Consider the following 20381-nt stretch of genomic DNA (forward strand, 5'->3'; position numbering starts at 1 on the left):
TCCATATGGTCTTGGAGAAAATCCTTAACCTGTTGTTCAATTGCCAACCCCACCGTAACTGGTGACCTAGGTTGAAACCCGTACATGAGCATGAAAGGACTAAAAGATGTTGTGACATGCTTAGCACTGTTTTGTAGGCAAACTCAAGAATAGGTAAGTATTCTTCACAGTCTGACTGTTTTTTGCTGACATATGCTCTTAGCATATCCTCTAGTACCTGGTTAACCCGTTCCGTCTGACCATTCGTTTCTAGGTGATCAGCTATACTGAGGTTTAGTTGTGTACCCAATCGTTTGAATATAGCTCTCCAAAAGTGGCTGTTAAACTTGGGATCACGGTCACTAACAATGTTACTTGGCAAACCATACAATTTGTATAGATTGTCCACAAATAACTTGGCTAGTTCTGGTGTTTTAACCGTTGATTTGGTCGGAATAAACTTACATAGTTTAGTCAACTTGTCTACGACCACCCATACCGAGTTATGACCTCGTATAGTGGTTGGTAAACCCACAATAAAATCCATAGAGATGATTTCCCATTTTCCATTGGGAATCTCCAAAGGATGTAAGAGTCCCGCTTTCAGGTGCTCTGCTTTGTTAACTTGACATCTTTGGCAATGCAAGACATAAGCTTGAACAAAGCCATGTAGACCTGGCCAGTAAAATCGTCGTTGTACGAGAGCATAAGTTTTTCTAATCCCTGGGTGCCCTGCACTTGGACTATCATGACATTCATAAAGAATTTGGCGCCGAATGTGTGTGTCCATCGGTACACAAACTCTCCCCTTATGGAGTAGGTACCCATTGTCGATGGTAAAATGCTTCCATCGTTGTAGTTCATCACTTGATAAAGGAGAACTAGGTGTGGAGGTTAACTATACACTATCGTCATTGGAGTGAGAAGGATCCCTCATTTGAACATGGCTCCACACTTTGGAATATGCTTCATCCTGCTCATATTTGCCTTTGAGAGAATCTAAAAATTCACTACGAAGTTCCGTGAACAAGAGCAAATTGATCTTTGGAATTCGACTTAGAGCGTCTGCCACTACGTTGTATCGGCCTTTGCAATACCTTAGCTTGGCGTCATATTCCTGAAGGATCTCGGCCCACCTGGCTTTTCGACCCTTCAAATCTGTTTGTTGTGTAAACCATTTGATGTTTTCATGGTCAAACACAATTTCAAACTGAGCACCATACAGAGAATGCCGCCATGTTTTTAAGGCAGACACTATTGCATAGAGTTCGCGTTCGTAAGCAGAGTAGTTATGTCGAGCTGCATCAAGCTTCTTGCTTTCAAATGCAATAGGCCGTCCGTCTTGTAACAGGACTGCTCCAATAGCACGATCACTGGCATCCGTTTCCATTTGAATGGTTTCAAAGGATCTACAATAGCTAGGATAGGACTTGTAGCTAATGCATCCTTGAGTGTATCAAAACTGTGCTGTTGAGAGGATCCCCGCTGAAAAGCTTTACCTTTGCCTTTTAGTTGATCCGTCATGGGAACAACAATTTGAGCATAGTTTTTAACGAACCTTCTGTAAAAACGTACAAATCCTAAAAATATCTGTAATTCTTCCAGATTTTTAGGAGGAGGCCATTTCCGGATGGTATCCACTTTGGATTGATCCATATATAGCCCATTAGATGAAATAACATGCCCTAAATAATAAATTCCATCTTTTAGAAAATCACATTTAGATTCCTTGGCATATAATTTGTTTGTGCGTAACAACTCAAACACCTGCCTAAGATGTTGTAGAACCACTATAGACTATGATGTCATCGAGGAAAACAATGACAAATTTGCTCAAATATGGCTTCAAGACACTATCGATAAGTGTCATGAATGTTGCGTGCATTGGTTAACCCAAAGGGCATCACCAAAAACTCATAGTGTCCAAACCGTGTTCGGAATGCAGTTTTAGGTATATTGGCAAGTCGAATACGGACTTGGTGATATCCTGACCGCAAGTCTATTTTCGTAAAAATGCGAGCATGATTGAGCTTGTCAAACAACTCATCTACTCTGGGCAATGGGTATCTGTTCTTAACTGTAACCATATTTAAGCCATGGTAGTCTATGCACATGCGCATACTGCCGTCCTTTTTCTTCGCTAAGTGGATAGGCGAAGCCCATGGTGAAGAACTAGGTTGTATAAATCCTCTGCTAAGGTAGTCAGCTTGCTGAAGTTCCACCTCAGCAGCTTCTAAATAACTCATACGATAAGGTGGTTTACTAACAGGTTTACAGCCTGCAGCCACGTCAATGCTATGTTGTACTGATTGTGTCGGCGGTTATCCTGATGGCAAATCATTAGGAAATACATCTTGGAATTCCTTTAATAATTTCTAGTAATTGACTAGCAACGTTTGCTTGTTTAGAATTAGCAATTGGTGGAAGAGAGGAGAAAGATGCATACGGCGTTGAGGAATGTTCAAGAGACTCAGTGTTGGAAAGAAAATGAGACAATGAGTAACACAAGAAAACCTGAGCTATTTCATGATCAGAAACGAGCTGCATAAGCTCAACGGTACAAATCAGTGGTGATGAAGGTATATCTTTTTCTCCTAACAACAACACATGTGCGCCATGGGATTCAAACATCAAGATGTTGTGCTCATAGCTACGCTTCAGTGATGGCCCTAGGCTATGCAACCACTCCCTACCAAGAACCATATTAGCCCTTTTCATGTTCATGACCTAAAAATCCAAACATGTGGAGTACCCTTGTACTTCCAATGAAACAGCTCGACATTGAGTATCCCAGATTTCACTATCATGTCCATTCATCATTGCTACCTTGTAGCGGTGGGTACTCGGAGCTTGAGGCAATTTGAGTTTTTTCACCAATCCATAAATGATGAAATTGTGATTAGCACCGTCGTCTACCAAGATGCGCACCTTGTGTCCTTGTAGATATCCATGCATACGCACTAACTTGTGTGGTCCAAAGGTTGGTTGCCACATGGAAGCTGTGAGAAAACATTCATGTACCACCTCAGTGTGTGTTACTTCCACTGTAGAGAATCGTGAGGAAGACTCCAGAGGTAGCAGTTGCACCGTGTGCACTGCTTTCTCCTTGCCTTGAGCATTAGATTACCCCTTGGGACAATCCTTTTTGCCATGACCTCTTCCGAAACATTGAAAACATAATTTTTCTTTCTTGGCTTTATCAAAGTCCTCCTGAGAGAGGACCCCTGGACCCCTTGGGTTTTTTAGATGCATCCGAATTGGCAACTATAAATTTTCTTTTATTGTGCCCATAATGAGTGCGTGTATTACCATGTATATTAGCAGGCACGTGACTATTATGTGTTTTCTTTTCATCTGGATCATCATGAATATGTGATTTCACTATGGCTTCCTCAAGTGTTTTAGGGTCTTGGGTCTTGACATACTTCTTAAGCTCAGGTGTCAGACCTCGTATGAACCCCCGTACTTGTTGAAAGGTATCTAAGCCTTCCAACTTGAGGATAACATCCCGATAGTGAGAGATATATTCAAGTAGTGATGGATATTGGCGCATGGAACATGTGTCCCAAGCCGTCCAATTCCGATCGGCCTCGTTTGTAGGCAAAAATTCCTTGCTAAACATTGCTTCAAAAGCTGCCCAACTCTGTGGTATGATGTTCTTCTCCTTGAGAGACATCCACCATTTGTAGGCCTTGCCTTCCAGAGTTAAGCTCGTTTGTAGAGCTCTGACTGCATACGGAGTCCGCCGTAAGGCGTGAATTTCATCCCACTTGTTGAGAAAGATATTCATTCCATCCTTATTGCGATCTCGATCTTCTCCCTTAAAAATCGGTAGTTTGGTGTTTTTCAACAGTTCATCCACCTCTTTTGCAGTGAGAGTATGCAACGTATCAACATTTGGGCCTTGCCCTAGAGTAGAAATGCCCTGCCCTTGTGTGGCAACGTGCTCATGCATGTGCGTGTCAGCAGGACTCTTAGACGGCTGATGCATTGATTGAATTACTAATGTGGATAGTTTAGTAACATTTTTATATAAAGCTTTAAAATTTTCATCCATGACTGTCATGCGTGTCTGAAGTGCACGAAAATCTTGAATATTGAGCAATTCGTAAGTATCTTCACCTGCCATAGCGTCGCGGGTACTCTCCTTGAGAGGATCCGGTGCGGGCCATCATTGGCAGGATCATGCGTACTTTGCTCAAAATCAAATGTCATGAATCCATGGCGACACAGTGCGGTGCAAGGAGTACTCAGAAAAATACCTGATATTGAGAGCACGCGCAAAGTATAACGAGCCTTGCTAATTCCGTCAAAATCGAGAGTAGTCCGGTGGAGAGTGATTCGAATTGTCCGCCGTATATGGAATTCCACAAATTCTTGATAGCCGAATCAATTAGGCTTGAAAGCGGTAATTGATGTCACAAAAAAATTGTACTGGGACTCCGTCAAATTGGTGTTCTTGAAATCTCTGAGTTTCTGCGTAATACGCAGAAAATTTGTGTCGAAATGTTTGCCGGCTTCGTCGATGCCGCACTTTTCGACCCTGCCGTACCCGCACGTGGAGTAGGGGGGGTGGGGTACCCATTGTGGGTACCGCCCCTTATGATTTAAGTTTTGTGTATGGCCACTACCCCTAAGGGGGTTGGGTGCTGTCAAGTGGGAAAAAAAGAAACGCAACCAGTCGGCTATGGCAGCTTAACGCAGCGTGCAGGGAACTGCCGACGCCATGGCGCTCAAGGCGTTGAGGTAGGGGATCCGGCCCAGTGACGTGAAACCTCCACCTGCCCGGCGCGCAGCCGTAGAGCTCGCCCACGGCGCTTTTCGTGAAACTCCGCCTTAGCGGCTCCTCTGTGTAAGGGGGGCTGCCCACGGCGCTTGCCTTGTCCTCTTCACAAGAGGGCTGCTCCTTGTCCCCTTGACCCCGACATGCACCAAAGCATGCAACAATTGTGTGGCTCCCCTCCTCCACGACCGTGCCTTTTCCCAAAAAAGGAACCTTGCTCTTGATACCAATGTAAGACAAGGGGAACTAGAACATGAGAGTCCACCACCCAACCACCCACTGTATAGCATAGCCCCTGGCCCTTTGCCCTAGTTAGACTCCCTTTCCTTTGCCCTAGTTGGACTCCCTTTCCACACTGCCTAGCCCGCCGGCCCTGCCCTTGTCTAGTCCGACCGGCCTTGCCGGTGTCTCGACAGGGTGATGCCAAGGGGGGGGGGGGGGGGGGGGGGGGGCGCGGCCCACTGCATGCGCGTAAGGCAAGTAGGGAGGGGTGGCGGAGGCAACTTGCACAGAAAGAAAAAAAAAGTATTTTTTAAATTTGTTTCATGCTCCCCTCGAATGGGGTTTGTTCCCACGGCCAAGCTTCGAAAGCCGTCCATCAACGTGCCTAAAGTTTGCAGAGCACAATAGAACTATACGCTTGAATGTGCAACTATGCAAAAATCAACATAGTTGTAATGGTAACATTGTTTGAGCAATAACTGAGGAGGCGAAAAGCAGACTATACTAGTCCTACATGTGTACGTAATTAAAGCAGTTTTTTTTGTGATGCAGAACACCGGTGTCTTCCACAACCAACAACAATAGGTGTCCTCACTACGTGTGTGACCATGCCCTTACTATTATGCAAATACATTAAATGAAGCCAAAATGACAACACAACTGGTAGGGAAGCACATGCAATATCCCAGGGGTCAAGGCGGTATGCAATATAGCTAGAGTAACCAGGTGGTTCATCAAAATTGTTGAGTGGATAGTACTCCAAGCATCAAATTAGGGAGGGGGGAGGATGTTTCAAGCAGGTGGTGAATGATCGTCATACAATCAATGGCATAGTGTACTAGGGTGATGTCTTCTGTTGACTAGAGATATTGATACGTGGTCTACAAACTCTATGCATAACATTAAATTGAGCCCAACCAACATAACAGGTAGATAGCATGCCAAAACTTGTACAGAGTGTGTAGATTGCTACTACTTGCAATCTTGCTCTTGCCTAGGTCTATTGATTGTAGTTCGATCTTGCTCAAGTGCTCGGGTTTGCAAACTTGGTCGCTTTGCTCCAATCCAACGAACACTCTGTTGCTCGGGCTTCTACTCACATTGAAAAGCACCCTCGTTACAATAGTCCCCTATTTGTTAAGCAATAAAATAGCCAGGTGACATGGAGCGCTCAACTTCCATCTTTCACGAAATCTCCCCCAGAAGGTAAACGATTGCTATAATATTTTAACATTAACGCATACGAAAGGTGGCAAAAATTCTATATTTAAAACCAACAAGAGAGCTATCATAGAGTGAATACTCAAAAGAATGTAAGTGGGTGCATGTTTCTTTCAAAACACGGTAACAATTCAACCATAGCATATGTTCTCCTAAAGCAAGTTTAACATTAGGGGGGATGCATGAGAGATGGGGAATTATACAACGCTCTTTTGCTCTCTCTCTCTCTCTCTCTCTCTCTCTCTCTCTAATCACATTGTGAATCCTTGGATTGTCAATTATGAAGTGCTCACATTTCTACAAACATGTCAATTCCTTATATTTAGTAACCCTTCACGAATCTTCATCTGATTCTTTTTCTTGCTTTCTAAAAGAGAGAATGGAAGAAAGTAAAGAAAGAAGAATCAACTCTCTCTCTCTCTCTCTCTCTCTCTCTCTCTCACACACACACACACAGAGGAAACACATACATCACAGATCCACACACTCTATTTCTCTCTCTTGCACCCTTTATCATCTTCAATTCATGAAACTCTTCCCTTTTCACAAGTATTTCTATTAATTTCAGTAGGCTTCCTTGAGCCTTCACCTTGATTCATTACTTACTTCTTATTACGGTGAGGATTAAGATGCATTGGATGTCTTAGTTGTACACCAAATTCTACATTACATTAATCATCGATTAATTTATGAAGTTTGCATTTTCTTGTTGTATCTTGGAGAAGATATCTTGCGCTTCTAGCAAGTTTTTGGAAGGGAGAGGTGATACATTAGAGAAAATCTTCTAGAGAGGTGATACATCTGTGGAGAAATTCTTCTACAGAGGAGATACATTGGAGAAAGTCATCTATAGAGACATGACACAGTCTCTTACTACATCCCTTGAACAATCGAATCCTTGGTGTGGCACCTTCACAAGGGGGGGCTAAAGAGTATATGCCTTGCTTAACTTGTAAGCCCCCAAAACCCAAATAAATGGGTTTTGATTGCGTGGACCCGGAATCGATTCCATTCCCACTAAAGAGGACTGAGAGAGGCAAACTCGAACGGTGGCGGGAATAGAGAGGGAACGAGAGAGCGAACTCACACTCCCACGCTTTAGAGACCGCCGCAGCGGAGGGAGCAGGGCACGGGTGAGGACTGAGAGCAGGGCGGCGAAAGGTGGGCAAAGAGAGAGAGAGAGAGAGAGAGAGAGAGAGAGAGAGAGAGAGTACTCATTTACTACCACGCAGCCACGCAGCTTTCACACCATACCCGCGATCAGCCATGAAGTATGTGGTAGTCACCGGAGGAGTGGTGAGCGGGCTTGGCAAAGGGGTTACAGCGAGCAGCATCGGTGTTGTTCTCAAGGCCTGTGGTCTTCATGTAACTTCTATCAAGATAGGTAACTTTCTACATGAGCCTGTAGTTTGCATCATTGAGCACACATCTGCACTGGTTTCTGGATTTTTATTGTCTCCAATTGGGCCTTGTAGATCCTTATCTCAACACCGATGCGGGCACAATGTCTCCATTTGAGCACGGCGAAGTTTTTGTACTCGACGATGGTGGAGAGGTAACTTTATTTTTGCTTTCTTGTATTTCTAAAAAGTACTTAAGTTTCTTCAAACTTTTGGAATGGTTCATGTCATTTGTCTTTTATCTGTCCTTTTTTATTTACTTATGAACAAGGTGCTTCTGGGAAAACAACAGTAGAGAGCTTTCGGTTCTGAGGTCATTTATTTCTAGTTGGCATATTGTGGACCTCCCCTTGGGTTTGGGATGTCGCGGTTGTCATTTGTGTCTGTTCTTGTAGACATGCTCAGAGTTTGACACCGAAGCACACATCGGGCCGAAATTTGAGGTGTGTGTTTAGTTCAAGTTCCTAAAATGTAAATAAGTCCAAGTCTTGCAATGTGAACGAGTTGCAGTTAGAGGGCTACCTCTATTTTTTGCATTGTTCATGCCTTAGTTTACCCTCATGTAGGTGTCAAGTGTGGTGATTTCTTGGGTCATTGCATCATGCATACTATTGGTTTGGTTAATATGGCATTGGAAAACCATTGAGCAGTATCAGAAATTGTGGTTAAATCAAATGTATCGTGTTTGTTTTAAGGCCTTAGAATCGCACATTTGGCTTTTACAATTTAGTTTTAGATTGAGTGTAATTTCGTATGCTCTTAATGAGCAAGAGCCTTTTCTTTTACTATTATTGTGAAGAATGAAGAAAACATTATTTCAACAAGGATGTGCTATTGGTCACGTGCATGGGTATGCCTTGTTCTGTTCTACCTTCTCTTTCTCATTGACCTCCCCGAAAGTACATTGTTTCATGATGAAAGATATTTGGTGTTTTAGCCATGCGTAAAGTCGATGCATAGAGATGGTTAGGAAAGCTTAGAGTAGAACTTCCAAAGAAAGTGGAAAAGCTTAGAGTGAAATGTGCAAAGAAACATTGCTTTTTTTTGAGATAGAATGCTTTTGTTATAGGACAAGTATCTTGTTTGAGTGCAAGAGGGGTGCTGATCCAAGGAGGCACAAGGATGCCTTGCATTTTTCTAGTCCACAAGTGTCACGTGCACATGGTTCTATGTGCCATGTGGGCATGCTACTATTATGTTTTCAAAGCCAAGGTTTGCATATTGGAATTTTGTACCAGCAACTTTGTGGAATTGTTAGGAATTTTCTGTCCGGACAAGTCCATCAGTTAAAACCTTCTTGCATAAATGGTTTGTACACGTTTTTGACGGTGTTGTTCCACCTTTGTGGACATCCGGCAACACCATCATGTAGCCTAGGATAAATGCAACAAAGTGGTCTAGTTCTCAAGTCAAATGGATCACTAGGTTGGAGATATGGGCCTCACAATACGCTAAAACTATGCAAGTGCTCATGTGCACTTTGTGCACTTTGAGGGAAACAACAACAGCCATGAATTTTGAGGCTTGTTGCTCGCAAACATCGAGGCTTTGCTTTTGCTATACCTTACGATGGTAGATAATCAAGGAGGGAAGTCCAAGGGAGCAATCAACACCTCCCCTTTCAAGAGGGATCCACGACCCACGAACATTGAACAATTTGGGCCTTGCAAACTTTGATGATTCAAGAGAAGGAAACAGAGTTTGAGGTCATTGTGGCCTCTAGATTGGAACCCACGATGTTGATGTTGGGAGTTGTACAATGAAAATGTGGCCGTAGTGTATTGGAAGGGCATAGGAAAATGTTGAAATAGACATACGCTAAGAAAGCACACGTTTATAGTTTTCACATTGAAGATGCTTTTGACAACTCTCTCAATGTGGGTGCTTTTTGAATAAGCTGTTTTAGTTCACGTTGCTCTTTGATACCAAGAGCCCATAAAAGTGTGGCCATGTGCTAGTTGTAGTAGGGAGAGATTTGTGGTTTCTTTGGAGGAGAGGGTGGTTGTAATCACTTGAAGCGTTTCAATAAATACAAAAATACCGCCATGAACGCCTACCTTAGAGTCCCCTAATTCATAGGAACTCTTCGTTTCATCTCTCTTTATGTAGGTGATCATTTTTCTATTTGAAGTTTTTTTAAGTTTAATCTTTTAGAAGTTCCATGATTGCAAGTTTATTCAGTATTTCACTGCTTCTCAAGAGTTGCCAACCAATTTTATGCCCTATTGCCACACGAGTCCTTGAGACTCTAGCTTGACTTGTGAGATGTTTGATCTTGAGCATCTTGAAGCACCTACATTGCATTCACCTCTTCATGCTCCTTCTCGCACCACTTTATCTAGATTTGAGCATTATTGCGCGATCTTATGCAATCGTCATTATGTTTTGGCTCCATTGTCTCCTTGCTTCTTCTCTCTCTGCTCCATTCTCTCTTTACTTGCGCTTTGCAATTTTACAACGTTGTGAGGGCATTTTGATGGGGATATGGAGTGCCTTTAGATTGTTTGGAAAAGCATATATGATATTTTGAGATTCACACATCTACATAATGTTAGAGTTTTGCCTCTTATTCAATGGTGGCTTCATCTCCGAGGAGTGGATTAAAAGTGAGGGCTCTTTTGTGGCTATGGTCGGGTGAATGTGAGGTAGATGTACCTTTTCCGGCAATGAGGCAAGTATGCATTTTCTTGATTGGCTGGTTGAGGTAGGGCCTCTACGCTAGGACTTATGGGGTTAAATTCATAGTAACAAGGGACGTGTTAGGGTATGGAGATGGGCTTCAAATGGATCTTTAGTGTAAAAAAGAGGGCGGGAAGCCCAGAAATGGGCGTCCCTTGTGACTATGGTTAGATTCTTGGTACTCTTTTTGTTATCACGTCACACTGAGTGTCATAAGTATCACCTAGGTGGCAATTGTAGGAAAAGTGACAAAAAGTTAGGGGAACGAGAATAGCGAATGGGGTCGGGGTCGGGACGACAAAAGTTAGGAGTGGGGTCAAGGCTCGGAATGGCAAAAAAAGTTTCAATTTTTCTCCATTTTTTGAGCTATATATATGTACCATAGTGCTAAGAACACTTTGAGCATTGAATTGCACCAAAAAGACAAGAAACATGATTCATAATTTTCAAAATATGCCAATAAAACATCAATGGCTTTATGGTGAATACAAGTAGATAAATACATGTTAGGGAATAAAGGCCTAAGTGCCTTGTATTTACTAACTTATAAGTTAAAAGACTTATAAGTGAGGGGGCCCAAGTGTGAATGGCCCCCTAGTCACTTACTCATATACTCAAATGTGAAGCCCAAATGTACACTAGCGTGGCTTTTTCCCAAATCCAACGAGCTCTCTCTCTCTCTCACGCTTTCTCTGCGTGAGCATCCTCAGCGCCTCTCTCCCCTTCTCCTTCACTCTCATTGCATAGGACAGCAAGTGGGCTCTCTCTCCTGCTCCCCCACACATGGTATCAGAGCTTTAGGGTTTCCAAGAGAGCCATCTTCGCAACACAGATCAGAATTTTGTTTTTGCTCGCTGCGGGAAGGATATTCAACCGTTTTCGATCAACTCTGTTGCGAAGGGATCCTCTCACCGTGTAGAATCGACCTCCGGTGACAGTTTCCCTAAAATTAGGGTTTCAAAAACTGGCGAACAGCAGCCTATTTCTGCTGAAATTGACCAATTTCGGGGTCCATTTGATGCAATTTCATTAGGGCAAGTCTCACAGGTCAATCTTACAGGTGTTTCCACCAACGAGGTTCTGAAAATTCAGCAAAACAGGTGTTTACAGGTCTGATTTTTGCCCTAAAACAGGGAATTTCAGCAAGCAAATGATGTACACACCTTGTGGAAACCTTTGGTAAGGGTTTGGCAATGAATGTACGCCGTTTTGGGGTGATTTCGCGTGAAATTTGCTCGCTGTTTTTCTGTAACAGCAAGCTGTTTTTTGCCCGATTGCGTACATTTGGGCGTGTTTAGGTCGGCAAAACAGGGTTTCAGTGTTTGCAATCACTCAGAATGGCTTCTAGCAGTGAAAGTGACAATTTGTTGCACATTCGCAAGCTTGAAGGTGCCCATAACTTTGCTATATGGAAGAAGCAATGTTATAATGTGATGTTGCAGAAGAAACAGGCGAAACCTATTAAGTTACAAGGTGTGAAACCGGTTGATATGGAGGTTGAAGAATGGGAAGAAGTGGACGAGTTGGCTCGCTCCATGATCATGCTTTCGGTGTCTGACAATTTACTCTTCAATGTAGAGAATGAGCAGACAGCATGGGGCATGTGGAAGCGTTTAGACGAGTTGTATGCACAGCAGAGTGCTGCCAGTAAAGTGTATTGGCTTAAGAAGCTTATGGATCTCCGCATGAAGGAGGGCACGCACATGTCGGTGCACCTCAATGAATTCAATTCTATTTTCAGCCAACTGACAGAGCTGAAATTTACGATTGATGAGGAGTTCAAAGCTACTTTTCTGCTATGCACATTGTTCGAGAGTTGGGATGTATTCCGGACAGCTCTTAGTAACTCAAGTGCGTCACTTAAGTATGCAGATGTAGAGAGTTCTCTCTTGATGGAAGAGATGAACAGGAAGAACACCACAGGTGGGTCTTCTAATGCATTGCACTTGAGAGGCAGGTCTCAACAGAGGGAGAAATCTGACAGTAAGGACAGGGCACGCAGCAAATCTCGTAGGAAAGATGTTGTGTGTCATCATTGTGGAAAGAAAGGGCATTATAAACGGGAATGCTATGAGTGGAAGAAAGAGAAGAACAAGGGTGTTGAAACTGATGCAAAGGACAAGGGAAATGCCAAGAAGAGCACTGTGTTGATTGAGGAAATCAATGTTGCTAGTAGTTGTGACAGTGACAGCAGCACTGATGTACTCAATGCCTCTTCTGTGGATGCACATACCCTTGCTATGGGTTCTGATGTGGACATGCATACTTGGATTCTTGATTCAGGTGCCTCCTTTCATGTAACACCTCATAGGGATTGGTTTACACAGTACTCAGGTGAGGTGCAGGGCACTGTTTATTTGGGAGACAACTATGCATGTGACATTGCAGGTATTGGCAGTGTCCAGTTTTCTTTTGCTGATGGTATGACTTTTGTTTTGCACAAAGTGCGTCATGTGCCACAACTCAAGAAGAGTTTGATTAGTACAGGGCAGCTAGATGATGCAGGCTATCACACCACTTTTGATGATAGCAAGTGGAAAATTTGTAAAGGGGCCCGGATTGTAGCCAAGGGTTGTAAATCGGACACTTTGTATCCTTTGCATGTATCTAGTGTGCGTGACCATGTTGTCGCCGTAACCGAGCAGCCAAGTGTTTCTTTGTGGCATGGCCGGTTGGGACACATGAGTAAAAGAGGAATGGAAACTCTGTCTCGTTGTGGTTATTTGCCCTGTTTGAGGTATGCTGATTTTTCTCATTGTGAGCACTGTATTTATGGTAAGCACAGTCAAACACCGCACAAAAGGTCTCTCTCTTTGAAGTCTGACAGGTTAGACTTAGTGCATTCCGATGTATGTGAAATGCCACAGTTGTCCTTAGGGGGAAAGAAATATTTTGTCTCGTTTATCGATGATGCTACACGTAAGGTGTGGGTGTATCCAATACGTGCTAAAAGCGATGTTTTGGATACTTTCAAGAAGTTTCTTGCGTTTGTTGAGAATCAAACTGACAAGAAGCTTAGGTCTTTGCGCTCAGACAATGGGGGGGAGTATGTATCAAAAGCATTTATTGACTTTTGTGCTACTAAAGGTATTAAAAGAGAGCTCACGGCTCCTTTTAATCCCTCTCAGAATGGAGTTGCAGAGAGGTTGAACCGGACTATCCAAGAGAAAGTTCGGAGTATGCTGTCACATGCTGCATTACCTCATGGTTTTTGGGCAAAAGCTGTGCAAACAGCTATTCACTTGATTAATCGATCACCTAGCAAGGCTTTGGGTGGAAAGGTGCCTGAGGAGGTGTGGTCTGGCAAGCCACCCTCATATGCACATTTAAGAGTGTTTGGTTGTGAGGCCTATGTTCACATCCGGAGTGAACTGCGCACCAAACTAGAACCAAAGTCTCATAAATGCATTTTCCTAGGATATGGTGAGGATGGTGAAATGGGGTATAGATTATGGGATCCCGCATTACGGAAAATCATACGCAGCAATGATGTCATCTTTAATGAGGATTGCATGCACAAACAGCCCACAAAGGTCGAGGAAGTGCGCCGGGTTATTTTTCGTGAAGATATTACATATGGACAGCCAAGAAGGCCCAATGTTCAGCAGCCTTTACATGCTGAAAATGATGCTGAAAATCAGCTCCAACAAGTTGCCATTGATGCACCACAGGTAGGGGAACAGGTTGATGCTCCTAGACCGCCCGTTGTTGCGATGCAACCGGCTGAACAGCCTGCTGTTTTTGATGGTTTACAGGCTGAAAATCCACCTGTTATGGATCATTGGGTGCGTAGGTCTACTCGGGTGACAAGGCCCCCCGATAGATATGAACCGTCTTTGGACTATGTCATGCTTACTGATTGTGGTGAGCCGTTTTGCTACAAAGAGGCTATGCAACGGGAAGACAGTAAGAAATGGTTCAAAGCAATGGTTTCGGAAATGCAGTCTTTGGAGAAAAACCATACATGGGACTTGGTTGATTTGCCTAAAGGGCATAAGGCTCTGCCATGTAAATGGGTTTACAAGACCAAGGTCACATCTGATGCTTCTTCTAAGTACAAGGCACGTTTGGTTGCTAAAGGGTAGAAGCAAAAGCATGGTGTGGATTTTGATGAGAATTTTTCTCCTGTTGTAAAGCTTGCCACATTACGTCTAGTTTTAGGCCTGGTTGCTTCTGAAGATATGGAGTTAAAGCAAATGGATGTCAAAACAGCGTTTTTGCATGGCGATTTGCTTGAGATTATCTATATGATGCAGCCAGAAGGTTTTGTGTCAAAGGGGCAAGAGAAGAAAGTATGTAAACTCTTGAAGAGCTTGTATGGTTTGAAACAGTCTCCCCGTGCATGGTATCACAAGTTTGATACATTCATGAGGTCTCAAGGATACAAAAGAAGTAATTCTGATCACTGTTTGTATATCAAAACGGCAAGTGATGGATCTCTTCTATTGCTGATTTTGTATGTTGATGACATGCTTATTGCGGGTAACAATGTCACGGAGTTGGATGCACTACAGCAAAGCTTAAAGAATCGCTTTGACATGAAGGATCTTGGTAATGCTAATCATATTTTGGGCATGCGTATCTCTCGAGATAGACCTAACAGGCATCTGTATCTATCTCAACGAGATTATGTTAATAAGGTGCTCCATCGTTTTCATATGGATGGGGGAAAGGCACTTGGTACTCCGCTGCCTCCATATGTAAAACTGACTGCACATGATTGCCCAAACACAGATGATATGCGGGCTGAAATGGCCAAGGTTCCTTATGCATCAGCCGTTGGCAGTTTGATGTATGCTATGGTTGCTACACGTCCGGACATTGCATTTGCGGTGGGAGTGGTAAGCACGTACATGAGCAATCCTGGCAAAAAGCATTGGGAAGCAGTGAAGTGTATCTTGAGATACTTGAAAGGCACTAAAGACTTGTGCATTTGTTTTGGGAAGAGTGAGACATCTGTGCATGGCTTTACAGATGCAGATTTTGCTGGACATCCAGATTGCAGGAAGTCTACCTCTGGATATGTGTTTACATTCACAGGAGGTGCAGTTTCTTGGATTTCTAGACTGCAAAAATGTGTTGCTTTGTCTACCACTGAGGCTGAGTATGTGGCTGCCACTGAGGCATGCAAAGAAGCTTTGTGGCTCATGCGTTTGGTAGAAGAGCTTGGTATTAAGTCACCGGTTCCTGTGCTACATTGTGATAGTCAGAGTGCTATTATGCTTGCAAGGAATCCTGTTTTTCATGCCAAGACAAAGCACATAGAGGTGAAGTATCATTTTATCAGGAGTGTGCTTGATGACAAGAGCATTACACTTGTCAAGGTGCACACAGATGACAATCCTGCAGATCTTTTGACCAAGAGTCTTCCAGCAGAGCGGTTTGCATATTGCCGTCAGATGATGGGTGTTGGATGAGTAAGTGCATGATCAGCTGTTGTATCATAGTTAGCTGATTCTTTGATCTCCCAAGGTACATTGCCTTTAGGTGGGAGGTTGTTAGGGAATAAAGGCCTAAGTGCCTTGTATTTACTAACTTATAAGTTAAAAGACTTATAAGTGAGGGAGCCCAAGTGTGAATGGCCCCCTAGTCACTTACTCATATACTCAAATGTGAAGCCCAAATGTACACTAGCGTGGCTTTTTCCCAAATCCAACGAGCTCTCTCTCTCTCTCACGCTTTCTCTGCGTGAGCATCCTCAGCGCCTCTCTCCCCTTCTCCTTCACTCTCATTGCATAGGACAGCAAGTGGGCTCTCTCTCCTGCTCCCCCACAATACATGCCTCAAGGACTCAAATTGGCAAGTGATAAAGAGGCAAAAAAGGTTTGAACTTTGAAGCCTTGATGCTCAAGAGAAAAGAATCTAGATACTAGATAGAGAGCAGATAAAGGCTTGAGAGTAGAATCTAGATGGATATTAGAGAGATCAAGGCTTATTACTTAACCCTTGGGAGCTTGATACTTGAGAGAGTAGAGGGAGCTTAGTTGCCGAGAGCTTGCGAGAGTAGAGGGAGTGAGCAAGTGAGGCTTGAGGCTTGAGCTAAAGCATAGAGCTTAAGCTTGAGGCTCGAGTATAATGTATTGCATAATGCAATGTGGATCGAGGCGGCCGCCTTTTAAAGGCCTCCAAAAGAGCCTTCAAACCTTGTGTAAAAGGGCCCCAAATCTCCCAAGAAACTAACCATTTTTGGCTGTCTAAATTTCAAAAAAAGTTTTTACAAAAATTTATGTTGTGCGCCTCCTTGCCATCCCGAACGGCTAGCCTTGTGATCCGGTGGAAATGGCTGTGGTCTGTCCGTCCCCGTCCTTGTCCCCCCCGTTCCCCGACCGTATGGTGCTGTCCCCCTTCCCCTTGTTTCTACGAGTTAGTGCAGCGTTTTGGGTCGCCCTCTATGAAACCGGCCCATAGGGCATAGTCACAAGGGATGCATTCCGGGACAGGGCTCAAATGGATTTTTAGTGTAAAAAAGAGGGCGGGACGGCAAGTGCGAACGGAAAAGTGGGGACGGGAAGCCCGAAGAAGGGTGTCCCCTGTGACTATGCCGTAGGGTTGTAGACTTTGGCTTTCACCCGAAACTTTACTTTAGACTTTAGGGGACATAGAAACTTTGCAAATAAAACGTGTAACTGGAATTAACACTTTGAACACACACGGCTTGGAAACTAGAGCACTCCAAGCAAATGTCGACAACTTGTTGGCCCCAAAGACTGGTGCCCCTTTCAATATATCTTTATTCTTATCAAAAAGGGAATAAAACCTGCGATATCCTACAAGTTGTTCCGCATAATTTGGGCTGAAAAAGACCTGTTCTTGCCCGGTTTCGACAACATAATGTACTAGGAAACTTCACAGACAAAATCCCCACGCAATGGATGACTTTCCCGGCGCATACGGACACTTTACAAAACCTGATGAGAATCTGCAGCACGCTGAATTCTCTGTTTTCTGCCCTGAAATTGCGCCAGATCACCTATTTAACAATCCCCTTGCTTCCCCAGACCTCCTGGGGGTATTAGGACCGATTAGGGCCGAAACCCTAAACCTGCAAATTTCACAGCAGGCTGTAATTTCCTGTTTTGGGCTCCGTTCCAGGAGCCAAATGCATCCGTAGCGAGCCCTTGTACTCCCGCACCTGTTGGGCTACTTGCCCTCTGAATTGGACGAGATTTCTCACGAGAAATCTCTTGAATTCACATGTACTTGAGGGGGATTAGCAATTAGCTAATCCAGTACCTGAGCAAGAGGCTCTTACCTCGGCACACGTTCATGAACCCACATAACTGTACATACAGATGAGTAGCCCTCGAGCGGGGCATCTCGATTCTGTATTCAAAAGGGGAGAGAGGTGCGTGAGAGCGCAATCATCGCGCTACATAGTGCAAGGGAGAAGGCAAGCTTTTTATTAAAGCTTCATCACCTGCACCAACTACTCACGTGTACACATTGTAGAGCTCACAATGAGTAAATCAGCCCCCTCTCAATTTGGGCGCCCCCTCTTGCTGATGGTTCTGGCAAATGCATCAAGAGCCGCCAAGTGTCCATTTTGCCTCTTTTGAGTTAATTTTCTAGTACCCACTGACTCATAAGTGTAGCGAGGGGCCTAAATGACTTTGAATTGAGCCTAGACACCCTTTTACAACTCGGATTCTAGTGCCGGTCTGCCCGACCAACTCGTGGCGACAAGACCTTCTCGTCTGCGGGTGAAACTCGGCCGTTTCACACTGGCCATACAATGTCCGGCCATTTGCAACTTCAAAAAGAGGGTCCCAAAAATTACACAAAGTGTCTCGGAGTTATTATGACGAAACCTTTGCATCGATCGCACGTACGGCGAACTTTTTGCTCTTGCAGCTCATCATCGATGGATCGTGTATCAGATGGATGTCAAATCATTTGGGAACCTCCTGGTTTCTAGTAGGCTGCTCGGGATATTATTTTCAATGAATCAACATTTTTGAGATATGGCAATTGATTCAGTTTGCAATGAGGGCTGTCATTTGAAAGCTCTAATGCGATTCTTGTGTAACCTTGCATCAGTGATTCCTAGGCTTCGATAAAAAATTCACTGTTTTATATAAGGGTTCTAGTTTAATGCTCTGACTGCAGAAGAGCACTTTGATCTTTAGTTTACAATGCTTGTTTTCTTTGCTTTTGGAAAGGTTGATTTAGACCTGGGGAATTATGAACGATTTCTCGATGTGACACTCACAAAAGACAATAATATAACAACGGGGAAGATTTATCAGGTGCGCTCATCTTGCTGACTACTTAAGATTGATCACATTTTGAAAAGTTACACCTAAATATTTTTTTCCACTGTTGACCTATATTGACCTCTGATTATTTCTTATTTTTGTATTTCACAGTCAGTGATTAACAAAGAAAGACGAGGAGATTATTTAGGGAAAACTGTTCAGGTTGGGTTCTTGACCCTTGTTATGAAAAGTTCATAAAATCATAGCAGCACGCGAGTAAATCAACCAGTAGTGTTTAGTGAAATTCTATGCGTACTCTGGCAAGTGGGAGCAGACAAGGACTCCTGGCAAAGCCGAAGCTCTTGTGGTGGTTTAGGTTAATTGGCAGGTCCATTTTAATTGACAGGTCCTAGTGTCTGAGGTGATTGTGATGGATGAGCCTAGTTAAAATGTACACAGGTGGTACCACATATAACGGATGCCATTCAGGATTGGATTGAACGGGTTGCAGCAGTTCCTGTTGATGGCAGCAATTCTCCAGCAGATGTTTGTGTGATTGAGTTGGGTGGAGTCGTGGGTAATCACTCAAGTCTTCATGCTCATAGGCTTTTTACGCTTGTATAAGGAAAACATAGAAATGTTCTGTTGTTTGCCAGGTGATATTGAGTCCTCCCCTTTCGTGGAGGCCTTGCGCCAGTTTCAGTTTCGAGTTGGTATGCACAGCTGGACTGTGAACTTTTATGGTCCATCATTTCTTTCTGAATCATTTACTAGTGCTGTTGCTGTACAGGTCAAGATAACTTTTGTTTAGTGCATGTAAGCCTCGTTCCTGTCCTTGGAGCAACAGGTGAACAGGTAACAAACCAGACTAATCATCTTAACAGTTTCATTCTAGCTACCATTTGTATCTGAAGTCTTGTTGAGTAGCTCCATGCTGCTAAAGGGGGTACTCTTGATATTTTGATAAACAGAAAACTAAGCCAACTCAACATTCAGTGAAAGATTTGAGAGCATTGGGTCTCATGCCCAATCTTTTGGCATGCCGAAGTGTGAAGGTCAATGTTGGACACAATTCAGCTTTTCGCTTTTGTTGAGGATACTTTTTGAGTTATGCTTACATTTTGAAGGTTCTTGCAGCCCCTGGCCCAATCCACCAAGGAGAAATTGTTACAATTTTGTCATGTATCGGTATGTCGCATTGTTTGTTTCCATGGTATTCTTAACTTCCCACATTCTACACATTCACTGCATTCAAGGATTATATTAGGAGTTTTTTCCCAGTTCGAGGTTGAGCAAGATGCTCTCCCTTTTGTGGGTATTGATATGAAGGTATCTACTGCTTTGACAATTGACTGGCTTGTAATGTTTGCATATTCTTTTTGCAGGCTGAGCATGTTTTGAATATCTTTGATGTTTCAAATATTTGGCACGTCCCACTGTTACTTAGGGTAAGTTCCCATGGTGCTATATCTTGTCGAGTAGCATGACTTTGTTTTCTCTAAGTTGACCCCATCAAAACCTGTGCAAAGTATCATTGGGGCATTATTCCCTCTTGCAGCTTATTCCTGTTTGTGCTCAGCCCTGATGAATGTTCTTGCCTGTCTTTCCCATCGTGACCTTGTTGGACCCTGAAGCATCATGTGCCGACTGTTGATTATGCCCTATCAATGTTCCTCTTATCCCAGAAACATTGTGGGTTGACTGTTTATTATGCCTTTCTGACGCAGGATCAAAAGGCACATCTTGCCATTTTGAAGCAATTAAATTTAAGGTATACTAACTCCACTGTCAAGCAACGTCAGGTTATTAACGTGAATGCTTTTTGTACACTGTTATTACTAGTGTTATATTTATGATCACGTGTTCTAGTTAATCATGGAATCTAAGCAGTTTCTGTTGTTT

At 43.4% G+C, this 20381-nt stretch overlaps 1 protein-coding gene across 1 annotated transcript in view; it reads left to right on the forward strand.

Annotated features, from left to right (window-relative positions):
• The first annotated feature begins 7210 nt into the window (after positions 1 to 7210).
• Positions 7211 to 20381, forward strand: part of LOC147441487 (uncharacterized) — a 49924-nt gene continuing 36753 nt past the window's right edge. The window contains exons 1-12 of the mRNA XM_086483123.1: positions 7211 to 7366; positions 7438 to 7589; positions 7681 to 7760; positions 18444 to 18530; positions 18651 to 18701; positions 18939 to 19056; positions 19136 to 19192; positions 19270 to 19334; positions 19451 to 19534; positions 19617 to 19667; positions 19865 to 19927; positions 20207 to 20250. Of these exons, the coding sequence (XP_086339249.1) occupies positions 7472 to 7589; positions 7681 to 7760; positions 18444 to 18530; positions 18651 to 18701; positions 18939 to 19056; positions 19136 to 19192; positions 19270 to 19334; positions 19451 to 19534; positions 19617 to 19667; positions 19865 to 19927; positions 20207 to 20250 (818 nt within the window). The 5' untranslated portion in view covers positions 7211 to 7366; positions 7438 to 7471. The remainder of the gene's footprint in view (positions 7367 to 7437; positions 7590 to 7680; positions 7761 to 18443; positions 18531 to 18650; positions 18702 to 18938; positions 19057 to 19135; positions 19193 to 19269; positions 19335 to 19450; positions 19535 to 19616; positions 19668 to 19864; positions 19928 to 20206; positions 20251 to 20381) is intronic.

Source organism: Adiantum capillus-veneris, chromosome 15 (assembly GCF_014529385.1).
Source record: "Adiantum capillus-veneris isolate H3 chromosome 15, ASM1452938v2, whole genome shotgun sequence".
NCBI lineage: Eukaryota > Viridiplantae > Streptophyta > Polypodiopsida > Polypodiales > Pteridaceae > Adiantum > Adiantum capillus-veneris.